At 39.4% G+C, this 16,799-nt stretch overlaps 2 protein-coding genes across 9 annotated transcripts; one reads left to right on the top strand and one right to left on the bottom strand.

Moving 5' to 3' along the window:
* The first annotated feature begins 1,364 nt into the window (after window positions 1-1,364).
* Window positions 1,365-8,196, top strand: LOC119023220 (RNA-binding protein 39-like). Of its 4 annotated transcripts, none has more exons than XM_037104976.1 (16): window positions 1,365-1,588; window positions 2,440-2,497; window positions 2,670-2,741; window positions 4,079-4,128; window positions 4,246-4,437; window positions 4,773-4,826; window positions 5,001-5,118; window positions 5,208-5,366; window positions 5,561-5,698; window positions 5,793-5,858; window positions 5,942-6,146; window positions 6,617-6,703; window positions 6,796-6,892; window positions 7,241-7,346; window positions 7,456-7,534; window positions 7,642-8,196. In XM_037104976.1, exons 2-16 carry the CDS (start codon window positions 2,447-2,449, stop codon window positions 7,740-7,742), a joined length of 1,575 nt encoding a protein of 524 aa, XP_036960871.1. In that variant the 5' UTR covers window positions 1,365-1,588; window positions 2,440-2,446; the 3' UTR covers window positions 7,743-8,196. The 4 variants fall into 4 exon arrangements, with proteins under 4 accessions (XP_036960871.1, XP_036960872.1, XP_036960873.1 ...); XM_037104977.1 differs by having other exon boundaries at window positions 5,208-5,360; XM_037104978.1 differs by lacking the exon at window positions 2,670-2,741 and having other exon boundaries at window positions 1,366-1,588.
* Window positions 8,197-9,354: 1,158 nt separating this feature from the next.
* pabpc1l (poly(A) binding protein, cytoplasmic 1-like) lies at window positions 9,355-16,690 on the bottom strand. Of its 5 annotated transcripts, none has more exons than XM_037105714.1 (17): window positions 16,533-16,690; window positions 15,433-15,637; window positions 14,893-15,086; window positions 14,484-14,599; window positions 14,167-14,247; window positions 13,711-13,850; window positions 13,484-13,578; window positions 13,102-13,239; window positions 12,692-12,787; window positions 11,594-11,854; window positions 11,039-11,126; window positions 10,834-10,953; window positions 10,609-10,745; window positions 10,366-10,474; window positions 10,137-10,267; window positions 9,885-9,960; window positions 9,355-9,542 (listed from the first exon to the last, which is right to left on the bottom strand). In XM_037105714.1, exons 2-16 carry the CDS (start codon window positions 15,623-15,625, stop codon window positions 9,898-9,900), a joined length of 1,962 nt encoding a protein of 653 aa, XP_036961609.1. In that variant the 5' UTR covers window positions 15,626-15,637; window positions 16,533-16,690; the 3' UTR covers window positions 9,355-9,542; window positions 9,885-9,897. The 5 variants fall into 5 exon arrangements, with proteins under 5 accessions (XP_036961609.1, XP_036961608.1, XP_036961606.1 ...); XM_037105713.1 differs by having other exon boundaries at window positions 9,925-9,960; window positions 14,155-14,247; XM_037105711.1 differs by having other exon boundaries at window positions 14,155-14,247.
* Between the last annotated feature and the right edge of the window lie 109 nt (window positions 16,691-16,799).

Genomic DNA, 16,799 nt, shown 5'->3' on the forward strand with positions numbered 1-16,799 from the left:
AGTCACTCATGCTCATGGGAATTGCATGGGGAGGTCAGTGACGTGATATTCTGATCAGTCATAAATAAGAAAATGTTTCTAATATCTTATCATGTTAAGTTTGTTGTGGAGCTGTTGACAAAAGAGAAAGTTCTGGGAAAAATGGGACAGGTGGCATCACTAGAGAGCGATCCGGTTCTGTTGGCAGAGGAGCCGTAGACTGTGATTACTCTGAGCAGCATTTATGGGACTGAATTACAATACTATATATTTGAATATACTTTTTTTTTTTTTGAATGAAGCAGGGTCAGTTTGGTGGGGTAGCCGAAGCATTTTGAGGGGCATTGCCAACCCGTGCCCATGCCTAGAACCAGGCCCGTATGTAATCAATAACTTTAATTGCTGTGCAGACTACAGACTGCATGCTGCATTCATAGTCCTCGGGCGGTATCCTCCTGGTCTTGCCAAAGTCGAGGCTCTAAACTAAAGATGATTGTACTTTTCCCGTCCCCTCGACTTTTGAACAACCTCTGTGAGGAGATAAGGCTCACAGGATCAGTAACTTCTTTTAAATCACTTCTTATAAACCTACTTTTATAGACTTACTTCTATGTGAGGGCACACTTTTTTTTTTAAAACAGATTTTTCATATTCAATTCCCTTAACTGCTCTTAAACTATTTATCTGTTTTTAATTCCTCCTTCGCGATGGCTTTAATCTTACCGTGTTTTACTGCTTTTACTTGTTATCTTTAATCCATTTATAGTCCTTCATCATTTTTACTGCCCGTAATCTTCTTATCTGCTCTTAATTCCTTAGATGTGACCTTCTCATCATCCTTTATTGATACTATTGTATTATCTATTACTATTTTTCATCTTCTTTTTTCTCTTTCTTCATTTACTTGTATTGAACTGTACTGACTTTGATTTTTTCACATTTTCTGTTCTTGTTTTTAAATCACCTTAGACCAGGTGTGTTTGGCTTGACTGTTGAGTTTTTATTCCATGATACTGGCTTCCAGAGTTTCCTGCTTTTGCTTGATTGTCAAAGCACCTCGTAAACTCTGTTTTTTTTAAAGGTGCTTTAAAAATGTATAAATGTGTGTAGAAACCCTGGTGATACTACGAGCAAAGTTTCATGTTGTGTCGAGCCTTCTTAGTGCCAGCAACTCGACTGAAAAATATGCTTTCACATGAAGTTTTGATTTATATACATTCACAAAAAAAAAAAAAAGCCCTGGTTGCTTTTTGGCGAGAGTTTCACATTAAACCTTCATCACTGATACTTTGCCTCCACAGTGGAGAACATGAACTGCTGGTCGGCTCCACTAGGTGGCGGTAAAGCGACACTGAATACTGGCGCTGCCGTAAAAGCTCAAGTAGAGGAAGAAGACGAAGAAGAAGGAAGGAGAGCATTTTGATACCAGGCCACGACCTGCTACGCATAGTGGCTAACATCACAAAAAAAGGTTACATAACTTCGAAAATTGTGAATTCATCTTAGCTTTCTGTGGTCCACTGAGAGGGAGGCGTCGAGGCGAGTCTCTTCAGCTGCACATTTTCCATCATATTTTGACTTTGGAACATCGTTTCGTCAAATACAAACGGTAACGTCAATGTTTGCTATTCAAAGCTAGGTCGCTGCCGCGGAAACGAAGTTAGCCATATTGGCCCGCGCCGCTCGTTTTCCCAACGTAAACATTTACGAAATGTCGGCCACTGTTTTTGGACCAATGAGGATAAAAATCAATGCTTAGCGTACATGTTTATCGATCTGCATGTTATCAGTCCACTCAGACGTAGCGGTTGTTTTATAATAACAAGGGTCATTGAAACGAGCTAACGCGAGCTAACGATCTAACGACGCAGACCTAGCTTGCCGAGGTGGCTAGCTAGCATTAGCTTCGTGTTGGGCGCAACGCGTGTTTATCCTTTTATGTAATGTTAAATATGTGACTGGCGTTGAGCTTCTTTGAACCTCTGACGTTGAGATTGGCGAAACTAGTCGTCGAAACTGGTATTTTGAACCCGTAGCGCACGTTTTAAAATGTGTGATTTTAAGGAAATATCAAGAAAGTGAAGGCAAACTCCTTGAGACTTTCCGGTTCGTATCGTTTCCATCCAACTTATTTTTAGCAAATGTTAATTTAGCTTTCTGTCGCTGTGTCTAAATATACATGATTTTAACTAATACATCTTTGGTTTTTGGCTGCGATTTCTCTCACTTGTAATGCACACAAAAATGTGCTGTGCATCTGGTTAAGTGAAAGCTGTGAAAGCCACACATTTTATATGTTTGTCGGTGAAATATTATTTTCTGGCCGATTAAATATTCACCCAACCATGTTAAATGTTTGCTAACAAGTACAAAACAAAGATCCAATACACACAAGTGGTTATTCTTGTTATTAGGAAGTCTTTGCTTGGTAAAGTAGTAACAGTTGTCTCCTTTTCACAGGATCATCATGGCTGATGATTTTGACGTAGAGGCCATGCTGGAGGCTCCATATAGAAAGGTGGGTTGCAGAATTACAGAAACGAGGCCTGTTTTCACTGTTATGATTTACTCTGAGTCCTTTTTATATTTTTGCTACTGTGACAAAGTTTTCTTGAATGTTTTGTGGTGTGATTGAGTATTAAAACGCAATACAGAATTATAAATAAATCCACATCTATCTCTCTTTATAGACTTCCCTAATGATATCTCACCTCTACTCCCATGAATTCATCTTTGATTCCACTGTGAACTGTGAAAAAAAGGAAGGTAGTTATTGTGCATATACTGATGTACTGTGGTTCACCTTAGGACTAAAAGAGATTCAACCTAGAACATCCAATCCGTATTCGGTTGCAACAAGGTGAATGCCAATGGTTGATAAGCCCATCCTTACCTGTCCAGCAAAGGAGGCAGTATTCATATTTACAATCTGCATGCATTCCTATATGATCAGATTTAAATCCCAGTTAACAGTGGTTGACTTTGACAAGAATGTACTCTTTAGCTTGAAGTGATTCAGCTTTCACCAAATTCCTCTGAAGAATCATCATGAATGCTTAGACAATAATGATGTCCCCAAGTTACGGTGCTGAATTTTGTTTGAATCAAACTTGAATTGTTTAAAATGAAAAGGGTTGTGGTCTGATATAAGTATGCTTGAAAATGTAGAAAGTGCGGTTGTGGAGCTTCACGAGCCATGCCATGATTTTATGGCAAAAAACAGGTGAATATTTTATCTTGTATGTAAATATGAATACTGCCTCTTTGCATTAGTCAACTGTAATGTGATCAGCATCTTGATTTTGCATGCTACACAATACCACAGATATTGATATATATTAATAGAATGACTGTAAAATAGATACTTGTAGCATTGTTTTATAAACTGAGTTTTTTTCCAGTAGTTAATTATTACTTTAAGTCTGAAGGTTGGAAGTATTTATCAGAAATATAAATGATGCAAACTACAGATAATGGAAGTGTAACCGTGGCTGAATTTATGGATTTCTTTCTTTTTAAATTTTTTTTTCTTTAATTTATTCATTTATTTTCATGGGCGTCAATATTACTAAGAAGTGTGAATCCCTGTTTGCTTCAGGGCAAGATGTGTGACAGAGGTGGCATCGAGCTCTTACAGTCCAAGAACGAAAATGGGTGAAGATCACTGGACTGACACCAACCACACAGGATCTCTTTTAGTGGTCGTGGGCCATGCGTGGTCACATGATTAGGCACAAATAGTGGCAGTGGCATTGGTACGACCTATTAGAAGGGGGAATGGTGGAGATGATCTGACTACTGTGAAAGCTTCCTGAACTCAGCTAATATGTTGGACACTCTCCCTTAACTTTGCTTTGTTGCATTAAGTACTGAGCAACCTTGTTTATAAAAAAAAAAAAAAAGATAACCAGGAGGGGGATGGGAAGCTATTGGGGTGGTGGAGAGGACACTGTCCAGACATGACAGTAGAAAATTTGAAGTATTATTATTAATTGAATATATTCTGCATTTTCTCTTGTCCCACCCCATCCCCTTTACCTTGACGACTTGAAATGTTTCATCTACGTCCTCATGATGTTCTTCTATCAACCTTGCTTAGGATGAGATCAAGTCCTCTCATGCAAATGGACATGACGACCAGAGCAAGAAGTAAGTTTGAATATATGCTAATTTTGGCTTAATGTCCCTGAACCACATGAAGCTTTACATTGAATCCAAAATGTGTTCACTTTTGCACAACGATAGCAGTGCTGTAACATCTTTCAGGAAAAGGAGAAGCCGAAGCAGGAGCCGAAGCCCGGGCTCTAAGAAGAGACGAAGCAAAAGCAGAGACAGAAAGAAGGGCAAGAAGAGGAGCAAGAGCAGAGAAAAGAAACGAAGCCGCAGCAGAGAGCGCCATCGCAGCCGCTCCCGAAGCAAGGAACGTTCTGGCCGATACAAAGCACGCAAGAGTCCCATGTATGTCACCCTTTTAAACTTTTACATCCAGTCTCCACTTTAGGTACTTTTACAAAGCTCACAGTAGTAATAAATTCAGTTTAGTTTATTATTTAATTTATAGGTAAATATGATGTTGTATTGGTCTGTTATTTTTTAGAGATGTTTTTTCCATCTCTCTATTTTCATACGCACTTAGTGTTACTGGTAATATTAATCATGACTCTGTAACAGTGAACAGTGAATTGAGTGCAAGTTTTTACACCAAGAGTACCGCAGTCGCATTACGTGATGCTCAGTTTTCTTTAAAGCTTTATTTGAAATTGGAAAAAATAATTCTTCTTTTTATATTTCAGCCGAAAACGTTCCAAAAGTCGGAGCCCCTTCAGAAAAGAAAAGAGTCCCATCAGGTAAGGACAATTTTGTTGAAACTCACTTAAGTTTTGTTTTTTTTTTCTTTTAAAGAATGTATTTTTATTTAAAAAAATGGTATGACAACTATTGCCATTTACCATTTCAATGTTTCCAGAGGTATTTTGGCATTATGTAATGGTTGTTTTTCCCCCTTTTTATTTTTTTTCAAGGGCACCAATTGACAATCTAACACCAGAGGAGAGAGATGCCCGCACAGTTTTCTGCATGCAGCTTGCTGCAAGAATCAGAGCTCGAGACCTGGAAGATTTCTTCTCAGCTGTTGGAAAAGTCAGTTGATTTTAAAGTTATTGTCATGTATGAACCAATGCGTCTGTATGTCGGAGCAATGTTTTAAATCCTCTGATTGTCTTTTGTAGGTGAGAGACGTGAGGATGATCTCGGACAGAAACTCCAGGAGATCGAAGGGTATCGCATACATCGAGTTTGTTGAGGCCTCTTCTGTACCACTGGCGATTGGATTGACCGGCCAGAGGCTTTTGGGAGTTCCCATCATTGTACAGGCCTCACAGGTTATGGTAACTTCATCTAAACATAAACTGCAACTAGATCTTCATCTAATGTGACTGAACATATTAATAGCTGCCATTTGCACTAACTAGTCTCATTTCTGAGACAATTATGTAATTATGTGACAAAACCACACTGAAACCACTGCAGCATGTCCACAATGAAGAACTGAATTGATGTAATGCCCTTAATGTGATTACAGGCAGAGAAAAACAGAGCTGCAGCTGCTGCCAATAATCTGCAGAAGGGCAGTTCAGGTCCAATGAGGCTGTACGTGGGCTCGCTGCACTTCAACATTACTGAAGAGATGCTGCGAGGGATCTTTGAGCCTTTTGGAAAGGTCAGGAACAAGTTTGAAAAATGTCAGACTTTTAGTAATTTGTAGTTACATTCAGTGCAGTCCTTTTTAATATTGTTGTGTTTTGGTTCCAAAGATTGAAGGAATCCAGCTGATGATGGACAGTGAGACCGGACGATCCAAAGGATACGGCTTCATATCGGTAATTAAAGCTTCTGTATGTTATTGACAGTGCTGTAATGTTGGCAGCTTATTTGACTTTTAATCTCTTCTGCTCATATAAAGTTTGCAGATGCAGAATGCGCAAAAAAGGCCTTGGAGCAACTGAACGGCTTTGAGCTGGCTGGACGCCCGATGAAGGTTGGGCATGTTACAGAGCGCTCTGACTCATCAACAGCCAGCTCGTTCCTGGACAACGACGAACTAGAGAGGACTGGCATCGACCTGGGCACCACAGGACGTCTACAGCTAATGGCTCGACTAGCAGAAGGTGTGTTGCTCCTGCATCATTTCTGTATGGACAGCACAGGGCTCAAAAAATCCCCTTTTTAAAGGAAGTCCAAATAAGCATCAGTCACTCTGTCACTGGGGAACTTTTATTTTGGGCATTTTGTTTCAGGGGAAAATGATTGCAGATATTCGTAAGAGGAAGTCACTCACTCAAATTTTGAGTGTTTGCCAGACATGTAAAAAAAAAAAATATATCTATAATTCTATGCAGCCCTTCAGCTTTATGGCTGAATGTGTCAGAGGTTCCCTACTAGTTGGTTAATAAGTACATTTTGATCCGGTGCCAAAACCTGATTGTCGCTACATGATGAATTAACGTGGAATAGTTACAAGCTGTTGATAGTCATTTTCTTTATTTTTCCACTGCTGTGACTAAGGAAAGGAAATTGATCTCATCCAACTGTGGTCTGCTTTTTAAATGTCATAATCTCTGTATTCCCTCCTCCACAGGAACTGGTCTGAAGATCCCTCCTGCCGCTCAGCAGGCTCTGCAGATGACCGGATCCATACCGTTTGGAAACATTGCTGCTCCCGCTGGTGAGTCTTGGAGATTGAAAACGTTGTGTGTTTGTGTTTTATTCTTTTTTTTTTTTAAGAATCTGGTGACAAATTTTTGTTTTTGTTTTCAGCCGTTCCAACTCCAGCTCCAAGTCAAGCCCTGAACCTCCCATCACAGCCGCTGGCCACACACTGCCTTCAGCTGTCCAACCTCTTCAACCCACAAGCGTAAGGACATAATAATTTGTTGGGTTAACACAGCTCATCTTTAAACAATACTAACATGTCCAAATGAACATTAAAGTAGTTTTCAGTCTCTGTAATTGTTCTGTCTGGCAGTGAAGTCATTTTTATACTAAATGAGGAATGTGGATTTTTGCTCCCCATCATGGTCAAAGCAAGTAACAATTACAGCAAGTGCTTAAATGAACATGTGGGCAAGTCGGTAATGTCTTCTATTAAGGAGGGACTTGGAAAATGTGAACCTATTGTTTAAACTGTCTTGTTTTGTTGGGATTCCAGCCATTTAAGATTGTTAAAGCCCTAAGATTAAACATGACCAAACTTGTTTTTCAGAGAAAACGATCCCAGCTGGGCCAATGAGATCCAAGATGATGTCATCGAGGAGTGCAACAAACATGGAGGAATTGTTCACATTTATGTTGATAAGAACTCAACCCAAGTAAGTTGACACAGTTGTATTAGAGGCAGATAAGTAATGATCATGTTTCAGTTGATCCAAGGAGTGTGGACATGTGATAGTAATCTATTGTCCTTTCTTTTTCATCCAGGGTAATGTGTACGTGAAGTGTCCCTCAATACCAGCAGCAATGGCAACTGTAAATGCACTTCATGGACGCTGGTTTGCAGGTGTGTGACGATGCCACTTGATTTTTAATCCTGCAAATAGAATGGTAAAAACATAATGCTGACAGTTGTCTAGATTTTAATTATTTCTTTTCTTCTTTCCTTCACAGGCAAAATGATAACAGCTGCTTATGTTCCCCTACCAACCTACCACAACCTTTTCCCTGATTCAGTAACAGCGAAGCAGCTTCTAATGCCGACACGCCGATAGTCTGAGACATGCTTATGAAAGTCTGTAAATACATTTGTTTGCATTAATGGAAATGTCATTAAGACAGATGCATTGAAATTAGTTGGCTGTGTGTAATAAAAGTTGCCTCAAGTTCATGTGTTCACCATTGACAATTAGGCAGTTCTTTTTTTCCTTTTTTTTGGAGTTGCTTTTCAGATTTTGTGGTTTTGTGTTGTAAACTACCACTGAGAAGTAATCTGCAGGTATCTATTGGTCTGTATGTTTTTAAATATTCCTGTCTTATCTGCTTGTTTAAATCAACAGTTTTAGATTTAAGGTAAATTGCAAAGAGTTACAGAAATGTGTTGGGTTAATAGGCCTTAAATGCCAAAAGTATATCAATGTCGACAATAATCCTTTGTAACTTTTTACAGCCATAATTTCATTTTTTGTATGAAGGCTCCCAATAAACTTTGGCAAATTTGACAATTCAGTTTGTGTCCCCTTTTTGGCTGTCACTCCAGATCCAACTTTAAAAATACCTTTGATGAAAGGCTTAATCACAGCATTTATCCTGTGTTTCTCTGTAGCTAGCTACTGTTATTTTGTCAGCAAATTGGATTTAAACTAAAGTTTCATTTGTCATTTATAGATAAGTTAAAAATTCAGTGCATACAAAATCTAGTCTTAACTCATATTGGTAGTTACAAAGTGCTGAAGTTTTGTCATTAAATGTTGATGTAAAATTTAAATAGCAACCCTAAAATATAAGGGAATTATAGAAACATGTTCAATTGTAGTGTTTACACTACCTCACATATCTAAAATATGGCTCTAAAATATTACGCTTTGGTAGCCCTGTCTATTATAAGGTCAGTGTACCGAATGAAGATGTTCAGTCACACTTCAAACTTCTGAACACACCCCAGAGTCCTATGATAGACCGCAATGTTCAAGGTTCAGAACAGAAACTTGTACTATGTATTTATGGGGAATACATTTTTATCAGAGAGATAATTTCTTTTAATGCCAAAACAGACTAAAACACTTTGTTTATATATATGGTTGTCTGCCATCATTACTTACCACCACTATAAGTGACTCAGGTAGACCCATTCATGAATGGGGTCATCATCTATAATCGTGTTCGCCAACTCCCGTCCAGGGACATTTCATGCCAAGTCATCCACAATTCAGGACATCTCCCAGTTCATGTTACGTTCCCAGTTCATGATTTTATTTCAATATGAAATGTAAAAACTTTCAGTCATGGGATCCTGAAAAAGATTTGGCATGAATATTTATGAAACTCTAGGGATGTTGTGACAAATAGTTGTTGCAGAATGTTTAAATTATTAACACTTCTTTTTACTAAGTACAGAAATCTACCCATGAAATGAAACCACTCTAATATCTAATCTAATACTCTCTAATAACTCTCTGGAACTTCCCTTTAATGGGAGGTGGGATGGTTAAACAGATATACATTTGCCAAAACAACCAGCCTAATCATCATTTTCCTGTGTAAAATAATTAAAACACTTCCAATAATTGAAAAATCTCACCTTTCTTGCTGAGGTTTTGAGACATTGGGGACAATTTTAAACCTGCTTCACTGACCTTCAGTGTTTAACAAATGACACAAGACAGGTTTAATGCATATACTGTAAACTTTATCTTCTAACAAAAGATATTACAACAACAAAATATCTCTGTCAACATTTCTCTATTTTCATTTTTTTCTTCCTTTTTCTTATTTTTTTAAATGTATTTTTTTTTTATATAATTTTACTCCCCCCCACCCCAAATGTTCTTCCTCCTTCACAAAGTTGTTGACATCTGGAAAAAAAAAAAAAACGTTGAAATGGTTAAGTCTTTGTTTTGTGGTCACATTTAATGTCTGCAATTTAGCACACTTTTTAATGAAACACAGCTGTGCAGGATTCTTCTGAAATATTGAACAGTGATCGTCACAACCGTTCCTATCTTCCTGATATTTCACTCAGAAGTATTGGAGCATTTTATGGATTTCACAGAGTGTAGAACAAAAATACATTAATTTAACCAATAAGCAAATACTTTGAGGTATTTGCAAAGCCATAAGGGACTGGGCAGGACTTGGCACAGGTGTGTGTTGAGTTTTCCCATGACATGACTTGTCTCAACATTGTCCTTTCTGACCTGAAACAGCTCTTCACTTAGTAGGAGAGCATTCCTTCACCTGATGAGCCTGCAGGACAGCAATCGCCTCGTCCACCTAACCAAAGGAAAGTGAAAAAGATAATTTACCAACACCAGTCTCATCATTTGACATCCCTAAAGTCTGTACATCAAGTCACAGCCCTGCACCAGTCCTTAATGGCATACCTACGTTAGACATGAGACAATACAGTCTATAAAAGACAGCCTGAAGAAAAGTGAATATAATTATACCTTAGAGTGCAGGGACTCGGGCGACTCAAGCATGTGCAGCAGTTCCGAGTTGTCAATCTCCAGCAGCATCCCAGTAATTTTACCAGCCAAGTTTGGGTGAAGGGCATGGATCATCGGGTACAGTCGCTCCCCTGTGTATCACAGCAGAGAAAGACAACAAACGAAAATACACAGGTTGCCTCAATTTTGGAAGAGGACAGCAAGGGGGCAGAACTGATTGATGCCACACCAAGAAGCTGTTTTTGATCCATGAGTGGAGCTGCAGCCAACATGGAGGCAGTGAGTGGTTCTTGTCCTTGGATGTGTACAGGTGGCTCCATCACCGGTGCAGGAACAGCCTAAAGACAATGACAACATTACTCCAATGACAATCTCCTGCAGATGTGTCTTTACTTTACAATTTGAATCTGTGCCTCTATGCCGTATTTATGGCACTGAATTATCACACAGGCATTAATCAAGCTTAAGGTACCTGTAGTCTTGTCATGGGCGCAGGTACAGTAATGACCTGCTGGGCGTTTCTCACTGCAGACGAGTACTTGTACTGGCTGTTTCTGGTCACACCAGGCATGTCAGTACGCCCTCCTACAGTCTGGGTCCCAATGTTATCTAATTAAAAAAGACATTACACATGTCAGATGCTAGCATCCATGTAATGACACACCTCAGAATGTGCTGACATAGATCCTGTACATACTCATCTTGTGCGTGGAGCTGATGATGCGTGGAGCCTGGGTGGAGGCCTGTCTGACTGTAGCGATGGCAGTCGATCCGCGATGGGGAGCAGAACCACCAACATACTGGGTTGTGTAGGGACCTTAAAACATGGGCGATGACTCTTAAAAAACACACTGCCAGTAAACATATATCCATTTGAGCATTTAAACAAATGATCCACTCACCCTGTACTCGGGTTGGTTGTCCTGCCCAACGTGGGACTGGCCTCATGTTGCTGACAGCATTGTGGTTGTAGAAGGAGCGAGAGGGAGGCTACAAGATAAATAACCAGTACAGGAGTCAAATTGCATGTTAAAATCTGGATCAGTTGTAATTACTGTCATGTGATGGTGAGGGAATTACGGAAGTTCGACTTGTTGTGCTGCATAACACATGTCAATTGAATCATGATCCTGAAGTTGCACCTGCCAGCAACCAAACTCCTGTGAAATCCATCTAGAGGCCCATTCAGACTGGATTAACATCTGGGCAGGAGTTTGGGGAGATTCTGACATTATCTGCCCTGGACAGTGATTTTAATCCCATTTTGTGTACTACAGTCTTTCTTTCTTTTTTTTTTTTTTGGGGGGGGGGGGACAAAACTGCTGGTCCTGCTGAGAGTGAAATCCTTGTGTTTTCAAGAGCATCTTTGAATTTTTGCCTGCCCTATTGCATGTTATCACCTCAGTAACAAATTACGAACAAAATACACAAAGTTGGGATCAAATACATGTCCATACCTGTGGTACAGTCATGTAATATCCGGTCTGCTGGTATGAGTCAATGATTGGACTTGTCATGGTCCTCAAGGTGGCGAGTCTCTGCATGTATTTATTGGTCAGGATCGCTTTACGCTCCTCCCTCCGCTGAGCCAGAGCCACATACAGCGGTTTGGTGGCAACGATTCTTCCGTTCATTTCAGTTACTGCTTTTGTTGCCTCCTCAGGTGAAGAGAAACAGACAAAGCCGAAGCCCTTGCTTTGGGAGCCATCTGTCATGACCTTCAGGAAACAAAAGAAGCTCAAATTCAGACATCAAGAAATGTAGACTTACAGCTGCTATAGGTGTTGTCATTGTGGCAAACTTCCTGTTCATTTTGCAGATAACAATCCTCTCTCTCGTCACACTCTCACAACTCCTTTCTTTTTTTGAGGCAGCTTTCTTTGCCTATTTCTTCCAGCGTGTTTCATCACTTGGCATGTTTGATAGTATGAGCCAACACCAGGAGTGTTGGAATTTGCCAGTGCAGGCACCCGATTAGAAGGGTCCTACTCCCCTGCATGTCCCAAAAGCAGACAGGACCACCTTTCATTTCTCTGTGCTGATTTGATGAGAATCAGAATCAGTATTCCATTATTGTCCCACAAATGGGGACAACAGCAGCCAAATGACAGAATATTAAAAAAAAAAAAAGTTAAAAAAAACAAACAATATAATTAAAAATAAATTAAAAAAATAAAAATAAAAATAATAATAAACTCATATCAGGGCATGGATACCAAAAGAAAAAATTCTAGATGACTTCAAGGGCAGGGGGAGGAGAGACACCAAACACTCTATAATAGCCATCAATGTTGGGATATAATTACTTAACACTTATTCAGCTTTAAGACTTGGGATCAAGCTTTTGCACCTGACAGGCAGATCTTGGTTGGAGTTGCACAGGATGAGGAGAGGTATATATTGTTGATGTTTGGTCCTCAGCGCAGTCCAAGATGAGGAACGGTGTTTACCTGATGCTGAACTTACAACATGAAGATGCCATCCGTATTATCATCGCCATTTTGGTGCTGCTGCTGTTACCAGAATGTGTGAAGTTGCAAATGTCATTACAATACCTTGGCACTGGTGATGGTTCCATAAGGGGCAAACTCCTTCCGGAGTCTCTCATCATCTATGCTATCGTCCAGGTTCTTCACATACAGATTCACCCCCTACAATCAGAGAGAGTAAGAATTCAGTTTAGTGCATTCAGTTTGACATTACATTTTCTACATTATTTTCTTTGTTTTTCCATCATTACAGTAAGCAAGGTGTTGCAAGAGTGTGCACTCACCTAACATACTTTGAGTAAATAAATATCTATAAACAACAACTAAGATTAGGCTCACTTTGTGAACACTAGTGAACCTTTCCAAATATTTAAAATATCAACTCTAAAGAGGTAAACAAGATCGTTAGCAATAGAAGTCGTTGTTACGTCCTTGATTAACAACAGCCTGACAGTATGCAGAGAATGCCACAGCACCTGATAGCGCTGGATTCGGTCCTGTTTGATCTGATCAAACTTGCGCTTGAGCTCTCCTTGGCGCTCCAGCCGCTTCTGAGCCCGACCTACGTAGACAATTTTCCCATTGATTTCCTTTCCATTCATTTCTCTGACTGCCTGGGGAACAAGAGGAGCATTAACATGTGACCTGTACAGGAGAAAAGGTGGCCATGGTGATAAGGTTTAATTACCTGATATCTGACTGAATTATTGACTTCTTAAGGTGGTTGTATTAATGCAGGGAATTAAATCTACCTTGGCTGTAAAATAGTGAGTCAATGCTGCAGGCCCAGCCTTAGATTAACTGCTTCTGTTGGCAGGTAAACAATCTAAGTGGACATAGAATCTTGGCACACACTACCTTCTGAGCATCCTCATGGTTAGCATAGTTTACAAAGCCAAATCCTCGTGAACGGCCCCTCTCGTCCTTCATCACCCGGACACTGAGGGTCCTCCCTAAGATTTTGAGCACAAATCAGTCTGTAACTGTCTCATATGCAAAGTGTTACTTATATAAACTTAATACTAGGGCCCCCCCTAATGGGTTAGAAGCAACACAAGGAATACAAGAAAACTGCCATTTCTTACCAAATGCAGAGAAGACTTCCTTGAGTTTCTCATCATTGTAGTCTTCACCAAAGTTTTTGATATAGACATTGGTGAACTTCATAGCTTTGGTGCCAAACTCCACCTCTCTTTCCTTGCGGGACTTAAAGTGGCCAACAAAGCTGCAGACAGAATCAAACACATGGCCAGGGGAAATAATAAATTAAAGAAACCAAGCAAAAAAATAAAACAATCCCAGCATGGTCATTTGCTTTGTGCTGTTTTGTTGAGCAGGACCGACATAAAAAAAAACATGAAGAAAAAAATGGCATATTATTTTCACAAAATGAAACATTTCATAAAAATATTCATCTTTATTTTTCCTGCACTGCAGGGACATGAAACCTTTCTGATGATCTTGCTTTGCCTGTTTAGCCCTAAAATTCGTAGACACACAAAGACAACGAACCTTAACATTCATCCTACCTACTCACTGACCTATGGAGGGAGAACTGACATTTTTCCCCCAGGGAATGGGCCTTTGCCTTGACAGATTCCAAATGAATACGTGTCGCTTCACTAAGCAAAAAACACATGGAAAAGTCATCTCCAAGAAGTCTGACATCCTCAAATCTTATCAAAGAATTCAGCATTTGTTAACAGTTTGTATAGCTAACAGAAATAAACAGTATATTCTGTGCTACTTAGTCCTACGAGCACTAATCGCTTCTCTATTTTTTTTTTTTAGAACATTTTTTTTTCCCTTTATAAACAAAACTTAAACTTGTAAAATAAATAATTTTTTGTTTACTCACACTTTCCTATCATTCAGCAACATCCCATTCATGGTGTCAATGGCCCGGTTTGCAGCCTCATGTGTCTCAAAGTGAACAAAGCCATAGCCTTTGGATCCTTTCTCATCACACACAACCTACAACGACAGAGGCTTTAAATCAGGAATATTTCAGAGATTTCAGTGTAAAACAGCACATTTCTGTTTTGAAATATGTACTCCTGCACAGGGCTGGGTGTTAATTCTACTGTCATTATGACTGGATAATCTCGTTTTTGTTTTTAAAAACATTATTCGAAGAAAACGGTTATAATAATGGAATTATTTAAATTGTATGAAGTGTATTATCAGACTGCTTTATACATACTATACAAAACAAATGGCTGTCTACGAACCATGCAGTCATCAAGAGGATGACCCAGGCCACTCACCTTGCAAGACAAAATATTGCCGAAGGCTGAGAAGGTGTCATACAGTGCCTTGTTGTCAATAGACTCATCCATGTTCTTGATGAAGATGTTTCCTACACCAGACTTCCTTAGACCCGGGTCACGCTGAGACCACATTATTCGGATAGGCCGGCCCTTGATAACATCGTAGTTCATTGTATCAAGGGCGCACTCCGCTAAAATAATTTTTAAAAAATAATAATAAAAAATAGAAAACATCACTTAGAACTCATTACAAAAATACCCTCACAGGTTAATTTCGGAATGCATACAATTATTTTAAATAATATATTTGAAAGGGGTTGCTTATGTCTGTAAGACTAGATCATTGCTATAGGTCTTTAGTGGGTGACACAATGTTGCACAGTGGCCATTTTAGCATATTTCAGCATGTTGTATTGCACCAGCAAAATATCAAATGCCAGCAGAATCTTCCCTGGATGCAAAATCATAGTCACAAGTTGCAAAGAAAATAAATAGAAGTTTGAATATGGGTTGATTCGGTCAAAACAGGTACCATACCATCAGCTGGTTGCTGGAAATTAATGTAGGCATATCCCAGTGATCTGCGGGTGATGATGTCCCGGCACACACGGATTGACATGATGGGTCCAGCAGGTGAGAACTTCTGGTAGAGCATGGCCTCTGTAACATCAGCATGCAGGTCTCCTACATACAAGGAGGCGAGGGGATACGCTGGTCCACTGCTGTTCATCTTGGGTTACTGCTAGTGTTGAAAAGGAGAATGTTATGTTAGGACGATATCACATATCCATATGCACCCATACCCCTAACTAATTCAGAGTAGTGTGCATGTGCATACATCCAACTGGAAAGAGTAAGATGAAGAAATGTTCGTCTGTGCTTGGAAGAAGTTGTGTAATGAAATAATTTGCCTATATTTGTGCATATGGATGGGTTTTTTTTTGTTACCAACGTTAAATCACCATGGACAGAGGCATCACACATACAACGCTGACTTCTACTTTTACTATCAAGTGCCACTTTAATAATGCCACTGAATGTATCGGTGAGGATGGACTAAATTACATAAACACATTTCAGTATAAGACAATGCAATAGCATGAGATTCTGAAAAACAACGTTCATGAACTTCACCAACATCTCATGCAATAGACTGCATTCATTTTAGGAAAGTGGACCTAATGAAGTATATGCATGTTAAGATCCGGCTTACTGTGTGGTTACATGATCTTTATATAAAAAGGATCTTACTATTAAAAAGGACTGCAAGAGAAAACAAAGTGAAGAAAATTATTAGCGGGAAAAAGTGAGACGTAAATGAACGTTTATCTTTTTTTATCATAATTTTTATTTTTTCTGTCATAACGTTAGCTTCCCTTCAATAAAAGTAGCACATCAAGCTAAAGGGATTTCAGGGACGTGGCGTTTGAAATAAACCATCGGTTCAAAAAAAAAAAAAAAAAAAGAAAAAGAAAAAAAAAAGTAAAATGAAGTCCCAACTGAGAGCTAGCTTAAGTTAGCTAAAGTTACAACCGTTGCACTTGTGACAAAACTCCTTCGGTGTCCACTGCAGGTGAAACAACTCAAACTTAATTAAATCACCGGATGAAAATGTCTCCGAAATTAACCTTACTTACATCTTTTCATACAGCCAATGCGTCGTAAATCTGATGTACGTTTTTTCAGTGTAGCAGATTGTGAGCGATGTCCACTTTTCCCACACGGGCGGGACGTTGTTTTCGTTTAATTATGACCGTGGAACACCTGCATGATTCCTCCGCGTGTATCAGTTTTAATTAAGCCCGTGTGACCGCGCGCACGCTGACTGACGTGACACTCCGCGATGAAAAAGTAGTCCCCGCAAAGAAAAGGCAAAACAATCCCATTTCTTCCGCCCTCTGGTG

The sequence above is a fragment of the Acanthopagrus latus genome, chromosome 7, assembly GCF_904848185.1.
Source record: "Acanthopagrus latus isolate v.2019 chromosome 7, fAcaLat1.1, whole genome shotgun sequence".
Classification (NCBI taxonomy): Eukaryota; Metazoa; Chordata; class Actinopteri; order Spariformes; family Sparidae; genus Acanthopagrus; species Acanthopagrus latus.

Excerpts from the sequence above, each read along its gene's own strand:
- LOC119023220 (XM_037104976.1), top strand. The coding sequence starts at position 2,447 with ATGGCTGATGATTTTGACGTAGAGGCCATGCTGGAGGCTCCATATAGA. Across the intron at positions 2,498-2,669 it reads TGGAGGCTCCATATAGAAAG|ACTTCCCTAATGATATCTCA; the intron begins GTGGGTTGCAGA and ends CTCTCTTTATAG. Across the intron at positions 5,367-5,560 it reads TACAGGCCTCACAGGTTATG|GCAGAGAAAAACAGAGCTGC; the intron begins GTAACTTCATCT and ends ATGTGATTACAG.
- pabpc1l (XM_037105711.1), bottom strand. The coding sequence starts at position 15,625 with ATGAACAGCAGTGGACCAGCGTATCCCCTCGCCTCCTTGTATGTAGGA. Across the intron at positions 11,127-11,593 it reads ATTACATGACTGTACCACAG|CCTCCCTCTCGCTCCTTCTA; the intron begins GTATGGACATGT and ends TTTATCTTGTAG. Across the intron at positions 10,268-10,365 it reads GGATCAAAAACAGCTTCTTG|GGGAGCGACTGTACCCGATG; the intron begins GTGTGGCATCAA and ends TGTGATACACAG.